We start from the raw sequence: 22,193 nt of genomic DNA, 5'->3' as shown, positions 1-22,193 counted from the left end.
GATGTTGGAAAACTCACGAAAATTGCTTGTGGGAGTAAGATTTGTTAATATCTTTTCCCCACTTTTAAAAAAATATTTTTCTTTCTTTCTTTCTTTTTTTTTTTTTGCAGTGAAACTATCATGTTTCTACATCAGATCTTTTACCAGGGGTTAAAAGCCAGAATAGCCAGCTGGCCAACGTTGGTTTTGGGTAAGGAAAACGTCCGATTTTAATATGAATGTAAAGAGTTGTCACAGTACTAACCTAAGCTACCCGGTTTAGCCGACCTATTCGACATCCTGCTGCCCATGCTGAACATCTACCAGGAGTTTGTGAGGAACCACCAGTACAGCCTCCAGATCCTGGCCCACTGCAAGCAGAACCGAGACTTTGACAAGCTGCTGAAGCAGTACGAGGCCAAGCCCGACTGCGAGGAGAGAACTCTGGAGACCTTCCTCACCTACCCCATGTTCCAGGTGAGCACTTATATTATTATTTTCTCAAATTCGAAATACCATGTATTAAATATAAATGTTGTTTATGCGTTTTTCTATTCTTATAGTGGGATTTCAAATTCAGTCATCATTTAACAACTGTGGGCCACAACATTAAGTACACTACTTCGCTGTGTGTAATGCGTTCTGATAAAAGGCTGAATCAAAAATTCCAAATTGTTGTTCTAGCAACTCGAGTATTGAATTATGATTTCCTGTATTCTGTTGTGACCGTATTTCTGTTGGTTCTTCATTCATGTACAATTAAATGATTCAAAATATATGCATAATGGGGTATTCACGATTTACGACAACTCTAATGGACTCCAGTTGTAACAAGTGTGAGGTGCACAACCCCTGCGAGAAAGACTTCAGTTGTGGTGCAGCTGCTTGAGAAAAATAAAGAAAACATATTGCTAATTTTAGGTACATGCTAAAGGTAAAAGTGTAATTATTATCTATAATAATAATGATAGTTTTGTTGTTATGTTGTTTTTAATCTTTATTTCACACTAATGTAGACAAATTTAAGCCAGGACGCCTTCTTGTGGCACACCTGATCACCACCCGCAACAGCAGGATATTGTCTGTTGTGGCTCGCTGTGCCCTGTGGTGTCGTTCATGCCGATTAAAAAAACGGTTGTTTTTGGAGCTCGGGCTTTCATAATGGCTCATCTGCGGCAAGATATGCACTTTCCCAACAGTCCACTCCGCTGGGGCCTATGCTGCCGGCTGTGCTGCGTTGATAATACATTTTTGCTGATGAGCGGCGAGTGCGCTCACCTGTGCTCCGCCGTTCATTTGTGTTTGCGCACGTTTGCATCTGTGTATTCTGGAGCGTGTGCATTTGCATGTTAGCTGTAATATCAGAGTGACACCTATTCCATTGACACCCCCCCCCCCCCGCCATTGTGGTTGTGTGCAGATTCCCCGATACATCCTAACGCTTCATGAACTTCTGGCCCACACGCCCCATGAACACATAGAGAGGAACAGCCTGGACTACGCCAAATCTAAGCTGGAGGAGCTTTCGAGGTAAAATAAAGGAGAAGAACATAGTGACTTTTATAGGGGAGACACATCTTCAATTTAAAAAAAATCCATATGAACGAAAGAATTGAGACGCATCTCCTGGTTCAGAAGCCCTTTGTTGTACTCGGAAACATATTGTATTTGGTTACTTGAGTGAATGTTGAAAATTGACCAGGAATGCCTCAGAACTGAAAATATTTTCATCTCCAGCAGTAAACAAATATATAAATGAAATACAGATGTATCTCAATGGATTAGAATATCGCTATTTGCAGGGGATAGGGACCAAGACTTGCCGCAAATAGCCCCGAAAAATGTCTATAATTGCCGATATTAACTAACCACATGAAGTAAACACAATATTGTAATATTCACCGGTATGATACACTGAAAAAAAGTCCTTTGAATTTATTTAATTCGAGCATGTCGTGAACATCGGTTGCACGTGATTAAAATGTGGTAAACTGACAAATATTCTATTATTTTCGAGGAGGAGCAGGGAAAATTACGTCAGTTTACCACATTTTAATCATGTGCAACCGATGTACATATCATCAAAGTAATTACTTTTTTTAGCGTATAGCAGCCCATCTTTATGGTCCAACATCAAATGTTTTTCTGGATGAATGGACTAAAAAAATCCATAGATACTTTCCACCATCTTGTAGAATAATTTTTAGGTGTAATGGTCCAAGACTTGTGTCCATATTGTGTATTTAGAAAGTTCAGAACACTAATTGTGTCTCCAATATGGTTCTGAAAGCATGAAATGGCAAACAGTTTGTTTTTTCCTTCAGAATCATGCATGACGAAGTGAGCGAGACAGAGAACATCAGGAAGAACCTGGCCATTGAACGCATGATCGTTGAGGGCTGCGAGATCCTCCTGGACACCAGCCAGACGTTTGTAAGACAAGGTAACAGTCTCAACAAATTCATTTCGTTGGAACTGGAGAAACAGCAGACCCCCATGAAGAACTGATTATAAATCTGTTAAATATTAGAAGTCCCCTAAAGGTTCTGACGGATGAGAAAGATGTGAAAAATAAATATGTGCCCAATGCATCTAATGTGACTTATAGAAAAAAATATATCGATAAGAATTCCAAATAAAATGATCAAAATAAATAAATAATAGTGACTGATGGTGTGTTGGTACATTCGCCTGACTTCGGTGCAAGGCAGCGTGGGTTCGGTTCCTGTTCAGTGACGGTTTGAATGTGAGTGTGAATGGTTGTCCGTCTCTATATGTGCACTGCGACTGACTGGCGATCAGTTCACGGTGCAGTCTGCCTTTCCCCCAAAGGCAGTTGGGATAGGCTCCAGAACCCCGTGGCCCGAAACAGGATAAGCGGCATTGAAAATGGATGGATGAATGGATGGATAGTAAATCAATACATAAAAAATAGACAATGGTACCTCAGCCCAGCGGTTGTCCGGTTTGGAATCTACCAAAACATTCAGAGAAATATTCCATAATAACCGCACAGAAACCAATATCTTACAAGAACTTGCAAGAGCTCAGTTCAGCCAGCTGTTTCAGCTATTTGATTGACAGGGGAAGGTCGAGTGGGGTGTGTTTTCAGCGCATTCAGCGCATACGCCCACAGCGTCCGACAGCCTAGAGGATAGGGTTGGGCATCGTTTGAATTTGAGCGATTCCGGTCCCAATTCCATTTCCTCATATCGTTTCTGTTTCCAAACGATTCTCGGTCCCGATTCTTTTAGGGGGCTGGGTCAAAAAAGTTTGTATGGTTTAAAAAAGGGTTGTCCAAATTATGAACATCCATTTTCTTAGCAGCCCACAGCATAGACTAAAATGAACATTTGACTCAGGGTTCTTTATAACCAGTATCAATAGCAAACCTATGAACTAAAAGGCACTGACTTAATACTCTTTATTTAATGTTTCAGCTGAAAGTTAAACATAGCATTGTTCAAATAATTATTTTCGACTGTTTTATCACGTCAAATGGTTTATTTGTAGTATATAATAGTTTTAATTTGACTTCATGTTTTAAGCATTTAGCCTTTTATTTTGAAGGGAACACACCGGAACTCAGCATTTTGGCACGAAAGGTAACGTCACAGGACACCGGTGAAAACAAAAGTAAAACGAGACAGCATGAAAAAGAGTAATGGATGGAACCAAATGCTCTGTAAAACGTTGATTCCTTTATCTACCCACCGATGAGGCACAAGGTTAGTGTTTGTGATACTGTGAGACGTTTCTGTGAATTTTGCCCCAGTTCATTGCGATGTAATGTTGCTAAGTATGACCTTTGGTAAAGTTTTAGCTCAATGTTAAGCTTATAATGCAACTGTTTCTACTTTCTTTCCAGTACGGTAAAATAATTCATATTTTATTTTTGTGTCTGTCATCAGCTCTTACGTTGGTTTGAAGACTAAAATAAACGCTAAAAACCATCAGTGCAGGAGTGCAACCCACCGCTTATATTGTTAGCTGCCTCAATGTTGGCATAGACGTATTTTATTGTTTCACTCACCTAGTTGACATCATTGAAGTTCTGTCGGCTGAGGCTCAGAGCGGAATGGACCATGTCAGACTTCTTTCTACACATCGTGAAAGCCTCCTTTGCACAATATAATCTTATTCCAAATGTTGTGCTGAGGCGACTGGTCATTTATTGTAACAAAGTTAAGACACACTTTTCTTCGCCGCCGCCGTTGGGCGCGTTCTTCTTCGTTGGTTTTCGCCAATTTCTACTTCGGGGTTGGCGGACTGTAGGCATCGAAACTGGGAACCACATTTTTAAAATTTGAACGATTCCGGGAGAACCAGAATGTTAGTCCCGGTTCCAATCCGTTCTCAATTCTCGATGCCAAACCCAACTGGAGGTCGTCTGTATTTTTCACGGTTTTGGAGCTTCACTACCTGGCACAATATTCATTCAAATTTGGCAGGCATGTTGACAACACTCTTCTCTACGGTGTATCAATTTATAAGACATTTTATTTTCACATAACAGGGTCTTTAAGGTTCCACTGCATACTGTTTTATATTTATATACAGTCTATGTATCCTTGTGTCTATTTTTGTGTCTCTGTTGCGCTCTCAGGTTCTCTCATCCAGGTACCGATGAGCGAGAAGGGCAAGATCACCCGTGGGCGCCTGGGCTCTCTGTCTTTGAAGAAGGAAGGGGAGAGGCAGTGCTTTCTTTTCTCCAAGCATCTAATCATCTGCACCAGAGGGTCTGGAGGAAAGCTTCATCTCACCAAGGTGGGCCCGAGCTGCTGACCAAGCTTGTCCGAGCATCTCCAACCGTCTCATGAGCTAGAATTGAACGGATTATGGGACATCAGAGGGAAGGCAACGGGGTTGGGCGACGACGTGGCTTTTATCAGCTCCAGTGACCTCTGGAGAGACGCGAGCAGCCCTGTCTCGGGCTCACCGAAGCTCGTCGTTCGTGTTTGAAGGCGCAGATGCTTGATGTCTCTTTGATTTGGGCAGTGGATGGAGCTGTCTTATTACTTCATATTACTCAACATTAAAGGGGTCGTTTGATGTTTGTGGGAGTAAAATGGTCCTAAAAGCTTTCAGCTGAATGCCATAAAGCTACACACTCATCGGCCACTTCATTAAATCTGCACAATTTCAAAAATTCAGTCTTTACAAAAATAATGCTTAGTGTTTATTGACACTGTCAGAGAGGTATTAAGTACAGTACTCTTTCCCCCCAATTTTACATACAGCAATTGTATTGGATCTCATTGTGCAGGTCTATGAGTCCAGTACCTATTCTGACTGATGACTGTAACCATATGGTGTCCCCGTTAAAATATAATCTATACAGTACACGCTTAGTGTGTTTTAATTCTAGTCAATTTTCAAAATATCATTCAAGAATTGATTTTTAAGGGACCGCTAATCACACAATTGCAAACATCGCAAATGCTGTACATTTTTGGAACACCTGGTATGCATAAAAATGGCACTATAGTAAAAGGACCAAAATAAGAATTAATTTTTGCTTAAGCAAAGCAAAGCAAAGCAAATTTATTTATATTGCGCATTTCATACACAAGGTAACTCAATGTGCTTTACATGATTAAAACCATTTAAAAACAAAGGAAAAAACAGCTTATAAATATTTAAAACAAAGAGAAAAAAAATAAAAATACGATTAAAATAGCATACAGTGCAAGAAATATCATTTAAAAGTGGAAATGCTCTAAAAAGCATGGGTAAAAAAAGAAGAGTTTTTAACCTGGATTTAAAAACATGCACACTTGGGGCTGACGTCACTTCTGTTGGCAACTTATTCCATTTGTGTCCAGCATAAGAGCTAAATGCTGCTTCACCATGTTTGCTTTGGACTCTGTGCGCCACTATTTGACCTGAGTCTGTCAATTTCAGAGCCCTACTGGGTTTATATGCCATTAGCATTTCATTCATGTATTCAGGACTTAAACCGTTTAGTGATTCATAGACCAGTAGCAGAACTTTAAAATCTATTCTAAAGATGACTGGAAGCCAGTGTCAAGACTTTAGAATTGGAGTAATATGCTCTGACCGCTTAAGGACAAACAATTATTACATATTTGAATTTGGACCTGTAATTGACTCGGATAGGCTCCAGCTTATACTGTTAGTTTTTTTCTCTTTCATTTTTTATTGTCTCCATCAAAATAATATAAACATGTACATATTAAAATGATGTATGTAAATATACAGTATCTATAAACACGTTTTCATGACAGTATGTTGAATATACTGAGGCTGGCGTGAATATACCAACTGCACATTGTGTGTTACTTGCAGAATGGTGTCGTCTCCCTTATAGACTGCACTCTTATGGAGGACCCCGAGGGGACTGATGATGAGTGTGAGTGTATTGGTCATAACGCAGCATTGCACCCTGCAGGAATGTAATAATGTGTAACTCTATATATATTATTTATTTATTTTTTTTAATGTATTTTTTTTAAAGGGATAAGGAGCAGATTTACTGTACTAAAAAATGACAAAACTTTTTAATTAGGTATTTCTTTTAACAGAAAATAAGATCCAAATGAGAGGGATCTTATTTATATTATATTCCTTACTGCGTGTATGTAGCTTTATTGAGTATTGTCATGTCCCCAGCCAAATCAGACAAAGGCGGCCAGGACATGGAGCACCTGGACTTCAAGATTGTGGTGGAGCCAAAGGACAGCCAGTCGTTCACAGTCATCCTGGTGGCTTCCTCACGGCAGGAGAAGTCTGCATGGACCAGTGACATCAGCCAGGCACGTCCTCACACATCACGTTGCAGCTTATTTTGTAACATTCTTGTGTTAGCCTGCCTGTTATGTTGACTGCGCTGCCCTGTTTGTCTCACAGTGCATTGACAACATCCGCTGCAATGGACTCATGATGAACGCCTTTGAAGACAACTCCAAAGTCACTGTCCCACAGATGATCAAGTAAGCCTTTGTTTTTGTGTGTGTTTCTTTTTTTTTTTTGGGGGGGGGGGGGGGGTGATATTATACCCACCATCGATAAGGTCATCCTCCAATTCTTTTGAAAAAATGTGGAACGGAGCAATCATGGTTAAACATGACAAATGAATGGGTACCATGTCAGATACTTTCTAATAACTGTAATAGCATGGCTATAATATTATTACAGTGCTTTAAATTTGTATCGTAGTGGGAATTGATTCCACTGGAGATGAGAAGAAAAATTGGAAATTTCATTTTATTTTATATTCCCCGTGTTCTCACGAGGGTCGCAGGTCAGCTGGAGCGTAGCCGAGTTGTCTTTGTATAAGAGGCGGGGTACACACTGGACTGGTCTCCAGCCAATCACTGTTTATGTTGTTTTATTTTGTTTCATCCAATTGTATTTTTTTTTCTTTGTATGAAATCTTGGAAAATGTTTATATGTTTTTGATTTAATTCTGTCTTATTTAACGTTATTTTTATTCCAAATTCTTGATCATGGCATCTAACAAGTAACAAGCTTGCATTGCACATTAGATTAGCATTTGACACTGAATGTGTGGCCAGTTTTATTTTGATACATTTATCAGAATGAAAGAGCAAAACACAATTTTTAATCCTAACCTCAGACCCATCCCCACATTGAGATCTCAAATACTGTTATAAACATACACACATACAGTATAACAATCAATCATGAAACACCGATATCATATAATTAGAACCAATGTGTGTGCAGGGTCAGAAGTTGTAATATCAAAGCAAGTTTTATCTCAATCCGATCGGACACAATTTGCAGCAATGGCTTTTTAAAATGACAAATTCAATTGAACAGGCTTATCCCTCTCTGTCATATCTTATCAGGTTATGGTTATTCTGCTTGTGCACTGTCTAAATTCATCTTTTCTGGATGACACTTCCTATCCTATTACATCACAAACATAACGTCTCGCGTGCAGGTCTGACTCGAGTCTGTACTGCGACGACGTGGACATCCGCTTCAGCAAGATGATGAACTCCTGCAAGGTGCTTCAGATCCGCTACGCCAGCGTGGAACGTCTGCTAGAGAGGCTGACCGACCTGCGCTTCCTCTCCATCGACTTCCTCAACACATTCCTGCACTCATATCGCGTGTTCACCACTGCTGATGTGGTGCTGGATAAACTCATCACCATCTACAAGAAGCCGATCAGCGCCATCCCTGCTCGGTGAGCAAAGGTTAAACTTGCTCGATATTGAGAGCGTTTTCAATAGCAAAACGAGTCATATTCGTTACATCCTTCTCGATCCAATCAGAAATAGAGGTGAAGTGGGTATACTGTTTCCCATTGGACTAATTATTGGACTCTCGGGTAAATGATTGTACTTGTATTAGTATAAAATAAGTGTCAAGTGGTATAATGTCAAATTACAAGAATTATTATTTTTTTTAATATAGATTGGATGGGAAATATTCCATCTCAGTGTACTCCCCAAAAAATAAAATAAACACAAAAGGGCTAAATCATCGCCATAGCAAGTTCATATACTCTACATACATTTCCGGGGTTGGGACAATGTTGCCTATGACTACGGTGTGTTATGGGAGTGTTGAAAACCTTCCTCAGGAATTTACAGGAATACAAAACAAAAAACATCTTGCGGCATAACTTCTGTTAAACAATTACATTCTATGGAATTCAGTTTAATTTCTACTCTCCACTATAAACAGCAGAGGCAATTGGGAAGCAGCTAAATCCTGCTACACACATAACAATTTTGAACATTTTAACCAATTTTAAAAATGTGAGCGACCTCACATCTTGTTGCACTCTTCATGTTGGTTGAAGTAAAGTAACCACCAACTAGAGAGTAAAGTAACCACCAACTGGTTGAGTGAATGAGTGCGCCAGGATCCTGAAATTTTGATCTTGTGATCACAAGGTGCATTATTTTTGTTTCGTAAATCATGCGCCTTGGCTGAAGGTCGGATGTTGGGAAACACCGAGTATAAGTAAGCATAACGTAGAGGAAATCAAGTAAAGCAAGAACTCTGAGACGCCTGAGCGTGTGCAAACATGTATTTTCCGTGGTCAGAAACAGTGATTGGGTCCGGTCTCTCGCCTGTCTGGAAGTGCCTCAACTGGTCTCCGTCGCGCTATGGCAACCAAGCCTGGTGCTGCAGGACCCCACCCTCGACTCCCTCCCATCTCTCCTCATTGCGAAAAGCTGCGTGGTTTGAAATATTGATGCGGTGGGGCTAGCTCCACTTCGCAGGCCAGGGGCGGGAGCCCCCCGCTGCGGGGTTATGATCAACTGCAGCTCCCCCTTGCCCACACCCTGCAGCATTGCCCACCCCTATGGCACTTGTCATGTCACTGTCAGACACCTAGACTCGGCTGCTTGTGTCAGCGGCGGACATGCGCGCTATCATTCGCTGTGCTATTTATGGGAACCCAGGAGGTTGCCAGGAGGGTGGTAGAGAGTGGGAGATTTTTTTTTTTCTGCAACACCGCAGCCTGCACTGTATGTTGCTCTGAATCGACCAGACACGGACGCAAATAGACTGGGTTTGCATACATATTTTAGGAGGGATGTGTATTTCGCAAAGCTCCTCAGAAATATTCCTCCGTCCTGAATTTCAATGAAATGCATATATGTGGCTGTGATGCAGGTCCCTGGAGTTGTTCTTTGCAAGCAGTCAGAATAATAAACTCCTGTATGGAGAGCCACCCAGCTCCCCCAGGGCCAGCAGGAAGTTCTCCTCTCCGCCTCCCTTGGCCATCGCCAAGAACTCGTCCCCGAACCGACGACGCAAGCTCTCCCTCAACATTCCCATCATCACTGGGGGCAAAGCTCTCGACCTGGCTGCCCTGAGCTGCTCCTCCAATGGCTATGCAAGCATGTACTCCTCCATGTCCCCTTTCAGCAAGACCACTTTGGACATCAACAAACTCTACGTGACCGGCTCGATTACCAGCAAAATACCAGATGAGGGGGAGGACAAGAAAGACAAGATAGAGGAGACCTCAGTGTCCAAACAAGGTAGGCATCCTTTGAACAGTGGTGAGCGGTAAGGTTTGGCCTTCCTCTTCTGGCCTAAGCACTATCAGAAGCACTGACCTACATTTGTTCCATGAAATATTTCAATTTATTCCCAACAGCCTATTCCTTTCATTTCGTAGCATTTCTCTTGGCTGCAGTACTTCCAGTACGTATATATGGATGTCAGATTTATTTGTCCAATCAGATTTCAGCCACTGTGTTGCCATGTCAATCTGCCTTCAGAATCAGTAGTGCTTGGTGATGGAACTTAACCAATCAGATTTCAAATTGGTCTCACAGGCCCAGCTGGCACACAATAATGTCCTCCGTTTTCTGTCTTCTGATTGGTTGGTCAGAGTAAGCCAAATTTGACGAGCAAAACACATCTGTAGCCATCTGCACACATTAATACATTTGATAATCAGGATTTATCAGTAGGATTTATTTTTATTTCAACGATTTATGTTTTGTCATGTTATTCAATATATATTAATTCTGAGCTCGTGTACAGTACAAAGCATTGTGTTTTTGTATAGCATTGATTGATGGTTTCCATGATTATGGGATGGTAGTGGTGGTAGTAAAAGTTGGATTAGGTAAGTCCCCAGTGAAGTCCCAGATACTAAATATACAGTACGTCCTGCCACGGCCTTTGAAGCAAACCCTCACTAAACTCCGCTTTCCTGACTTTATTGTCATGCTGTGGTGCAGATATCTCCGTTCGGGAAGAAAGTGACACTGATCAAAACCAGAGCGATGATGCCGACCCAGAAGCCTCGCCAACAAAGTCGCCAACCACCCCGAAAAACATCAAATGCAAAAACTCCTCAGGTACATTTTGTTCCAAAGAGAGCTGTGACGTCATTACGACAAGACAGTGTGTTATACAAGAGTGTGTACCCCACCCCGACTCACCCTCAGCAGCACTGAGCTTTTCAGGACATAAATAGAATACTAAGATACGCATACGGTTTGCTGTTTAACTGAATTTCATTAATCGTCTTTGTGCGAAAGCAGGCACGGAAGAGCTGTAGCACAGTCAAAAGCCTAAGTCACATCGACAGATAGGAACATGTAGGGGAAGCCAGTGTTTGCTTGAGTAGGTGTCAGGGAAACTTGTGTCATAGCAACTACATCGAGAGCGTGTTTTCCCTTTCCACCCACGGATAATGAGGCTGTTTCGCTGCAGCCAAGATTATCTGCGCCTCCCTAAATCTCATGACCACATTGCAGGGGGAGGGAATGTCTTATAGCATGTCTTGCATCTTGTGATGTGGCTATGTTCTTGGGATTTAAATAGCAGACTGCAGAATCTGTTGATTCCTCTGTTATGCTGATATTTGGTGGCTATATTTAGCTGCAACCATCATGAATACCAAAGCCTGCTGGAGAGGAGACGCTGGAAGATGGTTGCCTAGGTCTGTGGAGCCCCATAGTGGAGACTTTAGGAAGAACTGGTCCTCAATTCTGCCTCAAGAACATAAATATCGTCCATGAGCCACCCAACAATTTTCTTTACAGTTTATCCTGTTCAGGGTTGCGGAAAGTTGGAGCCTATCCAAGCTGATGTGGGCAAAAGGCAGACTAGACCCTGGACTGGTCGCCACTCAATCTCAGGGCACATATGAGACTGACTCACACTCGCATTCACACCGCCACTGAGTGGGGAATGAGCCCATGCCACCTGCAGCGGGGGTCAGGCGGTTGAACCGTTACATCATAAGTGACCATAAATAGCCTATTTTATCAAATCAAACAATATTTTCACACTAAAAAATATATTTTAAATACAAAAAGGTGTGACAGTTCTATTTGCATTTTGTCTTCATCTAGACTTTTAGACATAATTTTCGGTATGTCATATTTTCCAACCTACAGTGCTGTATTTATTGGCTTTATAATTTGCACATAGTCATAGACTATATTGCCAAACGTTTTTGCTCACCTGCCTTGACTCACGTGTGATTTTACGCGATATCCCATTGTAAATCCATATGGTTTAATATGATGTTGGTCTACCCTTTGCAGCTGTAACAGCTTCGATTCTTGTGGGAAGGCTGTCAACAAGGTTTAGGAGTGAGTTCATGTAGGAGTTTATGCCCATTCTTCCACGGACATATTTGTGAGGTCATACACTGATGTCGGATGAGTAGGCCAGGCTCACTGTCCACTCGAAATCAACCCAAAGGAGTTCTATCGGTTTGAGGGCAGGACTCTGTGCAGGCCAGTTCATCCACACCAAATTCTCTCATCCATGTCTTTATGGACCTTGCTTTGTGCACTGGTGCACAGACATGTTGGAACAGGAAGGGCATAATCCCCAAACTGTAGCATTCAGAGTTCCTTTCACTGGAGCTCAGTGGCTAATATTTTGGACATTTCCCACTTTGGGGGAACAGTTTGGAGATAGGCCCTTCCTCTTCCAACATGACTGTGCGTCAGTGCACAAATCAAGGTTCATAAAGACATGAATGAGAGAATTTGATGTGAATGAACTCGACTGGCTTGCACAACCTTGACCTCAGCCCTATCAACACCTTTGATAACTGGAATGCTGCCGGGGAATTGAGGGGAAAATGAAGAGACAGAAGCAGCACAAAGAGTTAACTCCGCGAGATTTAAAGCAACTCGCAGACGAGAAGGAGGATATCAAAGTGCAGAAAACAACAAAATAGGCGATGAAAAGGCTGAGATACTTCCTGGCACAAAAAACTGACAAATAAGAACTGAGCACTAAACCATTGATGTTTTGAATGATACCCTGCCCCAATTTTATGCCGCTGTCCGGTCAGCCTTTGCCAGCCTGAGAGCTTGCATCAACCGCCACATATGAATTTTATATCATCCTGGAAATATGCAAAAGTTCAATTGGAGCAATTAGACTCTTTGTTGATTTATGTTGTTAAAACATTAAAAAAACGACTCAAGCAATTATGCTTTTAGGCTAACGATATATATTGTCATCTATTTAGTCAAATGTCAATTTTTTTTTTTTTTTTTTTTTACAGAAAAGTCTGGAAATTAGGGTTTGGAAAAAGTATGGAATTTTGACATCTGAAATGTGTAGGAACCCTGGTTTCTACATTTTTAAATGTAATAATAATGTCATATCAACATAATGCACTCAATCGTATTGCTTATAGAGTATATTTGCACTATTTAATTGTTTTTGTAATTCATATATTTTATAGGTGTATTACTTTACCCTTTATCCCTGTTCTGTAGTTCAGTGAGATTTTTTTTTATTGATTTTTTTTTATTCTAGTGCATGACCGCAGAATTGACAATAAAGCTTTCTTGAATCTTGTTGCAGAGTTCTCTCTGTTCTCCTACAACAATGGCATGGTGATGTCGTCATGTCGAGAGCTGGACAACAACCGCAGTGCACTGTCTGCTGCCTCCGCCTTTGCCATCGCTACAGCCGGAGCCAATGAGGGCACGCCCACCAAGGAAAAATATCGAAGGATGTCCCTCGCCAGCACAGGTACACATCCACCATCCATTCCATAAGCACTTATTAAGGTGGTGTTGAGACTTGGGTCCTAGAATGGTTGTCTGGCACAATACACAGATTCCACCTTCCCCCCTTTGGGAAAGTAAAGTCTCAAACCCTCCATAAAGGAAGATTGCTGCTTGTCTGTTCAAATATTCTCTGCAGGCTTCCCAACAGATCAGAGAAATGGCGACAAAGAGTTTGTCATCAGACGAGCGGCGACCAACAGAGTTCTGAATGTTCTCAGACACTGGGTGTCAAAACATTCGCCGGTAAATACAAGTTTAAAAAAAAGCTTCAATGCAAAAACTCCAATTCACTCTGACAAATGGGGCTCAGTTTAGAACCCGAACCCAGTGCTGGGTGGGACCGTGTTCCCAACAACATCCCACCATGCAACAGCCTTGGTCCTGTTGTTCTCGGCTACAACCATAACAGCAGCAGTCACAAATAGAGCCGCACGCGGATGCAACATTTAGACAACCATAATATAAGTCAGGGTTTCCCAAACATTTTCAGATTATGGCCCATATTAGACATGTGGTTTGTCCCGTGGCCCAAACTTTAAAAAAGAAAATGTATTGGCATAACATAAAAATATACAAATGAAGTCCTGATAACTAACACAACAGACATTAAGTTTCTTACAACAAACATGACTTGCTTCATGGGCAATACATTTTACTGACAATAAGCAACCAGATAAAAGCAGATCGAGGACACATTTGTGGTGCTTATCCTAACTTTGGTATGTTGTATATGGACAAATGGGTCATTGTCATATAATTTGATCAATAACGGTAAAGTGATGAGCATAAACCCAAAATATCCCCCTCTCTTTTAATTTTCACACGTTCCCTTTCAGATCATGTTCCCTATTAGCGGGCCAACAATCCAACGCTTGGTGCATTGTGCTTCACAATGATCGGAAGACATTGAAGGACGTGACGTCACTATGAACGCTTGGATGCTTCTAGATGCTAGCAGACGCGCCGATATGGACCAAACAGAGCCAAGCTGTTTTCCAATTTTGAATTTAGGTCGCATATTAATGAGAAATCCGGCCCTCGCAAATGCCAGGCTGAAAAGATGAACTAGAATAGGTTTTAAAAGGGCATTTTGGGCATTTCCAACCCAAATGATCTTGCAAACCCAATAATAGGACATCAAAGATTAGTTGAAAAAAAAATTAAAATGATGGAAGGGGACCTGTAATTGGCGGCACGGTGGGCGACTGGTTAGAGCGTCTGCCTCACAGTTCTGTGGACCGGGGTTCAATCCCGGCCCCGCCTGTGTGGAGTTTGAATGTTCTCCCCGTGCTTGCATGGGTTTTTTCCGGGCACTCCGGTTTCCTCCCACATCCCAAAAACATGCATGGTAGGTTAATTGACAACTCTAAATTGCCCGTAGGTCTGAATGTGAGTGTGAATGGCTGTTTATTTGTATGTGGCCTGCGATTGGCTGGCAACCAGTTCAGGGTGTACCCCGCCTCCTGCCCGATGATAGCTGGGATAGGCTCCAGCACGCCCGCGACCCTTGTGAGGAGAAGCGGCTCAGAAAATGGATGGATGGATGGATGGATGGATGGGGACCTGTAATTGATTTTCAAAAGGACATTCAGTGGGCCATGTCTTCACTGTTATTGATGAAATTATAATACTATAATACTATAATATAATAGTATAATAAAAATACTTCAGGTCTAAATCTCCATCAGTAATCCATAATTTTGGAAATATTGAGCCTTTCAAAATGCATGTATCGTAGATAAAATAGAAACACAAGTAACTGGTATTTTAGCCAACCACAAAAAAAATATAAAATGTTCCTTCATTAATATAGGCATATGTTAATCCTGCTTTTATTTGTCCTCCCAGGACTTTGAGAGTAACAATGAGTTGAAAGCAAAGGTTATTGCCTTCCTGGAGGAAGTGATGCATGATCCTGAGCTGCTGACTCAAGAGAGAAAAGCAGCCGCCAATATCATCAGGTGCGTCATTTAATTGCCATGCTAATGTTTATTCTAGAAGGCCACATCCTCACATTCTTAGACTACTTTAACGTCTGTATTTTTTTGCGCTGTCAGAACTCTGACTCAGGATGATCACGGTGACAATCAGATCGCTCTTGAAGATGTGACACAATTGGTGAGTGAATTATTTTACTGTGTGTATAGTTTAGATAAAATAGAATGTTCAAAATGAAAATAATAAAAATAGATAGCAGCATATATGTTTGGAGCAGGAGTGTGAGCAGATGTGGTCATGCCTGTTTTTTAAATTGTTTCTTTTAATTTTTTTATGTTAAAACCGGTGCGCCACCCACCTTTAAGTAAGCTCCCAGGAATTTTGAATGTTTTTATTTGTTTACATTTTTGTGGTATCCTCATATAGTCTATATAATTCATTAACACGGCTGACAACTAGCTTGCAGACAGCAACATACAGTACATTAACAAACATTTTAAGATTCTTTTACTTGGTCTCATCACATTATTGTGCGATTAAGATGCAATATAGGCAGAACTTGTGGGGCACGATCATTTGCTGTTTCATGGATAAACTGGAATAAAGGGTGCCACTGTCACCCACAGGAGTGAAAGGACAGGGAGACCTGATAGAAAAATAGACATACATATGATTTTTGTTATTGTGGTTGTAGATTGTATTATATTTAATTAAGTGTACCATTATAGTGCACATTTTACAAATGTTTATCCTTTTAAAGCAATTTTTGGGCCCAGTCTGATCATGTACAGTAATTACGGTATTAGTGCAGAGCACAATAAATGGCATGGCAAGATTGATCATTTTTAAATTTGGCTTTTATTTTTCAAAAATACCTCATACGTATATGAATTTCGCAGTTGTCTGGGAGAAACTAATATATATATAATATATATATATTAGTATATATAATATATAAAATATATAGTATATTTTTTTTCCCCATCTAAGCTGGATTTAGAGGCTTCTTCCCAATTGCTCTTCAACATAACATTTACTAAACTGTTATTTTCTCTAGTTTTTAAACATTCTTATATGCCGTTACTTCATTCACGTCATGTCTGTGAAATACAGTATCTACATGGCCCTTACCACTTTGTTGGTGCAGAAGAAAAGGGATACAGATGGGGCTCCAGCGTAGGGAATAACAACCACTGTCTTATGCAAAACTGCCATCTGATCCTGTGCGCTTGTACACTTTCAGGTGAGTTCAGGAAAGGCCGACCCTTTCGAGAACCACTCAGCCTTAGAGGTTGCAGAGCAGCTCACCCTGCTGGACCATCTGGTGTTTAAGGTCATCCCATACGAGTGAGCTTAACTGCCTATTCATCATGTATTTTGTTATGATTTTTTTTTTTGTAAATGTCTGAAAAGTAATGTTCCTCATGTTGATAGGGAATTCTTTGGTCAAGGCTGGATGAAGAATGACAAGAATGAAAAGACGCCCTACATTATGAGGACCACAAAGCACTTCAACGATGTATGTCACGTCCGAATCATGTCGTAAACCTGTGTTGGCTTTGAGAGTACAGTGACTCCCCGTTTATTGTCAGGGATATGTTCGAGACCCACCTGCCTACTGTAAGGTGAAAATCTATGTAGATTGAACCACCATGTAAAAAACAAAAACAAAAACAAAAAAACATTTTGAAACATATTTCCACCCCTCTCGCATGCTTTAAACACAGTATAAACCCATTTGAAAATGAAAAAAAAAAAAAAAAATTAGGATAAAATGTATAGAAAATACTGTACAGTATTGATAAGTGTTGTGTGCTGTGAATGCACTTAGAATGCAGGAATGCTGACAATATGTGCCCTGCGACTGACTGGCGACCAGTTCAGGGTGTAGTCCGCCTTTCGCCTGAAGTCAGCTGGGTTAGGCTCCAGCACTCTGCGACCCTCAACAGGATAACCGGAATTGAGAATGGATGGATGTCTTTATAGTAACATAATTTTTTTTTTAAGAAAACAACTTAAAATGATCAATATAAATCGCTGACTTCTGCGATATAGCAGGGTTTTTTTGCGACAGACAAGTAAATTTACATAGAATATGGATAGGGGTGTCATGATTTGGTTTTAACATTGATTTGATTCGTAGTTGCCAGTTCGATTCAAGATGGCATGTGACGATGACGTCACAGACAGGCCAACTGAGTCGAGTTACGTTTAACGTCTCGATCAATGAAAGTGCTAAAACACACACACACGCACATCCCGATAAAGTCTACCGTGATTAAATCCAATGCGTTATTTCCTGGTATCGATACAATCGATTCCGTATCGATACAATCTTAGATCGATGTATGTCATCCGGAAGGCCAACTTGCCGAACACAGATCAATGTGATTGGATTGTAGGAATATAAATCGATGTAGCAGATGAATCCAATTTACACACCTCATACGATCACCACTGGACTGTTCTGGTTGTTTTAGAAGAAGTTTTGCCTCTTATCTGAGCAGGCTTCATCATTTCATTGCACATAAGCTAGTTAGGACAGCTGTAGCCTGAGTGTCATTGTGGAAACCCAACCATTTATTCTCTAAGTTCGAGGCATGACCCAACCACGAAAAGTAGGCTATCACTCTTTTAGGATGCAAAGCAACAGTTGTTAAGATGCGTTGAAGAGAGGGCTTCGCTAGGCAAAACTGAGAAGCGATGAAAGGACACGGCATCGTACGTTGGAGAGGATGCACATTTTTGTTTTTCTTTGAGGTGCAGGTAGACAACTGATTCTTGACTTTTCGACTTGGTCCACCTGTGTTGTGACATGCGCCTCCTCTGTTGTTGCTTGGTTTCCCCAATGCACACTGTATTCGTCACTACACTTGACAGCATACACCGGATTGTTTTTCTGGGTCAGGGGTATCCGGTCTTTTAGGTGTACCAGCCTCTGTCTCAGGGTGTTTCCATGTTCGAAGTGTTCTGGAATGTTGAGTACTGCGACATACGGAGTGGAAATGATGTTGCATCTGTGAGTCTTTTTGCTTGATCAGTTGCGATTGATTCAATGCCATTAGAATGAAATGACCTGGAAGGATGAGAATATTCACAGCCATGTAATTTTAGATAGCTGTTCTATAAAAAAATTAAAATAAAAAAAAAATAAAAAATCACTACAGCACGACCGTGCCGATATAGCACTGTAAACCCTTCTTTTCTGGTCCTCTCCTCTGCCAGATAAGCAACCTTATAGCCACAGAGATCCTGCGCTCAGACGACGTGGTCGCCCGGGTGGCGGTCATTGAAAAATGGGTGGCTGTGGCGGATATTTGCCGCTGTCTCCATAACTACAACGCAGTGCTTGAGATCACCTCCTCCCTCAACCGAAGTTCTGTCTTCCGTCTCAAAAAGACCTGGCTCAAGGTGTCCAAGCAGGTACGTAACAACACTATACACTGAACTTTGTGTGTGTGTTTTTGTTTAATAGCGACGCCATATTCCTGCAGACAAAAGCATTGATTGACAAGCTGCAGAAGTTGGTCTCTTCAGAGGGCAGGTTCAAAAACCTGAGAGAGGCTCTGAAGAAGTGAGTCAGACTTTTGATTGACCTTTTTTTTTTTTTTTTTTTATAGTAGGGGATAATGTGTTTTTCTTCCTCTCCAGCTGTGATCCTCCGTGTGTTCCCTATCTGGGCATGTACCTCACAGACCTGGCCTTCATCGAGGAGGGGACACCAAACTACACCGAAGACAATTTGGTCAACTTTTCAAAGATGAGGATGGTGAGATGCGCTCGTTGCTGTACACGTGTCCTCTTACTTTCTGTTTTTGTGTACAAAACTGGTTCTACTCGTTTTCAGATTTCTCACATCATCAGAGAAATCCGACAGTTTCAGCAAACAGCATACAAGCTTGACCTTCAACCAAAGGTTAGACCTTCATCTTTTGAGGATTACCTATTCTACACAGACATAAAAAAAAATATGCATTTTGCTTTGACAAGCTTATACACCGCTTGGGGACATTTGGCGTTTGAAATTTCAGGATGAACCTCAAATCCACTATAACCTGTGTAGCTGATTATAATGTTCTGATTATGGTACAGTAGATGTTAGCAGGACCCTTTCAAATGGTGCAAAAGATCAGTTTATCTCAAATTTGTCCTGTTAGCTCAGTGATATGAAGTACTGTATATTAAAAAAGTAAGAACAAAAATCCAAAATCTCTCAGCGCACAGTCCTTTAATGTGCCGTGGCTCACTGGTTGAAAATCACTCTACAGTATCATCTACCCAATAATTACCAATTGTTTGGGCCGATTATTTACATTTACTGCACTGAAGATGCGCGCAGTGACTTGGCACTTGCCCATTGCTGATGATGATTTTGCTGTTGCTTTTTATGTTTTTTGACTTTGACCAATGTTTTTTTTTTTTTTCTTTTTTTGCTACAGGTAGCCCAGTACCTACTGGACGGGATCTGTGTTCTGGATGAAGAAAGCATGTACGAAGCCTCCCTCAGAATTGAGCCGAAAGTGTCCAACTGATGGTCCTCTATGCTATGCTATCTTCTCTGTTAATATGACACGTCAATTCACATACACACTCACTTTTGCATTGTTGTACAAGATATTTGCTCTTCTGTACTTTAGATGTTTAGGGTTGTTTCATGACAGAAGATATGTTGAAGCTTTTTTTTAAATTAATTTTTATTTATTTTTTTTAATTTTTGTTAAGCATAAAAACAGAGGTCGCCTTGGTTAGTCATGTTTACATCAATGTGACCAATGACATTATTTCGCTTTGTGTAAGCTTTACACTTGCCAGCTATCTTTACTTCAGTTTTATCCGTAAGTATTAGTTTGTCCGCAACCAATGTAGCATTGTAAAAAGCGCATCAAATCAGGTAAAAGAGCACAGAGAACACAGAGATTTGCAAGCAAAGAAAGATGTGGGAAATACATTCGGTGGTCAGCAAACCATCTCTATGCTTCCTAAACCAAAAAACAAAAAACAAAAAGAGGTTCATCTCTTCATTTCTGCTCTGCAACAGATGTTCCCAAAAGTTTTGCACCATAGACTATTTTTATACTGACAACTTCCAGGACAAAAATCACAATGACACATTAATGAAACAGAAGCTATTGTGCCTGGTTTGGTCAAAATACAAAATTGTAATTTGGTGGTGAAGAAAGGTGGTGATGACAGACTGTTACCTTGTTGACTAATAACCATGTTGAGTTGTTCACTGATAATACTATATTAAATTATATATATCACAGTTGGGTCTGTGGCAGGAACTGCAGATAAATAGCAAAGTGTTGGAAAGCGATGCTCATCGATATTTTAAAATTGCTACCAAGTTTTTGTTTGTATGAATTTGTTCCTTGGTCTCCTGTCCTGACTGTGCAAAATAATGTCAGAGTCATCGATCATTCAAGACAGGTTCCACCTCTTTTGTGTTTTGTTGTTTATTGTAAAGAGTACACCAGTTCAGTAAAACATGTTTGTTTAAATTATAAATGAATTTATTTTTTATTTTTTTAAAGTACTTTTCAAAAAAAGATGCTAAGTGTTCAGCGATACTTGTGTAGAGTAAAACGGTTCTTGCTCCTCTGTAATTAAAAGACAATCTGTCCATCTTGCTGTTCCAGTGATTGTGGAACGTGACAGTATATCACTCTGTTATATGCATTGCTGTTTATTAACAATATGATAAAAATGTAAGTGAATGACCTCTGCCTGCAGCATTCAAACACTATTTTTGTAGTAGTCTATGAGTAACCTGCTCTTTATATAAACATAAGAAAGTATTTTGTACTTTGTTGTTAATTCACTTCTCTGACAGACGCTGTACATTTTTGTACATGCTAGCCCTGCATATTCCTCAATGTGGAACGGTGTAATCCTTTAAAATATATATACATATAGCAAGCTTCAATACAAACTTCTACAACAGTGTGGTCTTGAAACCATGACTTTAGAGTAGGCATCAACAAGTGTTTTGCATTATACTGTAATCCTGTCTATAACCATTTCTGTTAGCAGGAATTATAGTAATGTAGTGCTTATTCTGTGAATATTTGTATTTTTACTATGTATGTACAGGACACTTTTGAAGCTCATGTGACAGGCATGCAACACAGACAAAATAATATTATATACTTATACTCTAGACACTTATACATGCACATACAGTACTCCTATAAAGTATATGAACAAATAAACATTTTTGCTGTTAGCAATACCCAGTGGTATGAAAATTATATTTCAACCCTCATGTTTCCACACCTTAATAAGACATTCCCCATTTTGTAAGAAAGTTAAATAAATGTAAAAAATATATAAATATAAAATCAAAGACATTGATGATTTGAACAAACAACCGTATTATGTTTCCAAGTTACCTCTTGCTAATAAATCCATTTTGTCTCAGGGGCATTTTGTCTCAAGTGTTTTTGTAGATCATCCATACAATTTTAAAAATGCATCGTTCTGGCTTCATTTCAGTTATCTATATAATAATAATAATAAAAACAATGTAATTTTGGATAGCTGTTCTATAAAAAAATAAATAATAATTAAAATCACTACAGCACGTTGGCCGACTGGTTAGAGCGTCAGCCTCACAGTTCTGAGGACCCGGGTTCAATCCCCGGCCCCGACTGTGTGGAGTTTGCATGTTCTCCCCGTGCCTGCGTGGGTTTTCTCCGGGCACTCCGGTTTCCTCCCACATCCCCAAAACCTGCATTAGTTGGAGACTCTAAATTGCCC

General features: G+C 40.4%; 1 protein-coding gene across 1 annotated transcript in view; it reads left to right on the top strand.

The window, feature by feature from the left end:
• Positions 1 to 21,850, top strand: part of LOC133403312 (ras-specific guanine nucleotide-releasing factor 1) — a 31,210-nt gene extending 9,360 nt beyond the window's left edge. The window contains exons 6-27 of the mRNA XM_061678160.1: positions 111 to 190; positions 263 to 456; positions 1,400 to 1,509; positions 2,304 to 2,422; positions 4,586 to 4,746; positions 6,289 to 6,352; positions 6,613 to 6,755; positions 6,850 to 6,932; positions 7,910 to 8,158; positions 9,604 to 9,974; positions 10,686 to 10,805; positions 13,288 to 13,458; positions 13,633 to 13,739; positions 15,345 to 15,457; positions 15,554 to 15,614; positions 16,678 to 16,781; positions 16,869 to 16,953; positions 18,660 to 18,857; positions 18,929 to 19,008; positions 19,086 to 19,203; positions 19,282 to 19,350; positions 19,874 to 21,850. Coding sequence (XP_061534144.1) covers positions 111 to 190; positions 263 to 456; positions 1,400 to 1,509; positions 2,304 to 2,422; positions 4,586 to 4,746; positions 6,289 to 6,352; positions 6,613 to 6,755; positions 6,850 to 6,932; positions 7,910 to 8,158; positions 9,604 to 9,974; positions 10,686 to 10,805; positions 13,288 to 13,458; positions 13,633 to 13,739; positions 15,345 to 15,457; positions 15,554 to 15,614; positions 16,678 to 16,781; positions 16,869 to 16,953; positions 18,660 to 18,857; positions 18,929 to 19,008; positions 19,086 to 19,203; positions 19,282 to 19,350; positions 19,874 to 19,966 — 2,893 coding nt within the window. The 3' untranslated portion in view covers positions 19,967 to 21,850. The remainder of the gene's footprint in view (positions 1 to 110; positions 191 to 262; positions 457 to 1,399; positions 1,510 to 2,303; positions 2,423 to 4,585; positions 4,747 to 6,288; positions 6,353 to 6,612; positions 6,756 to 6,849; positions 6,933 to 7,909; positions 8,159 to 9,603; positions 9,975 to 10,685; positions 10,806 to 13,287; positions 13,459 to 13,632; positions 13,740 to 15,344; positions 15,458 to 15,553; positions 15,615 to 16,677; positions 16,782 to 16,868; positions 16,954 to 18,659; positions 18,858 to 18,928; positions 19,009 to 19,085; positions 19,204 to 19,281; positions 19,351 to 19,873) is intronic.
• Positions 21,851 to 22,193: the final 343 nt, after the last annotated feature.

The sequence above is a fragment of the Phycodurus eques genome, chromosome 5 (genome assembly GCF_024500275.1).
Source record: "Phycodurus eques isolate BA_2022a chromosome 5, UOR_Pequ_1.1, whole genome shotgun sequence".
Classification (NCBI taxonomy): Eukaryota; Metazoa; Chordata; class Actinopteri; order Syngnathiformes; family Syngnathidae; genus Phycodurus; species Phycodurus eques.
The sequence above is the reverse complement of the archived record's forward strand: the minus strand, read 5'-3'. Positions and strand labels throughout refer to the sequence as shown.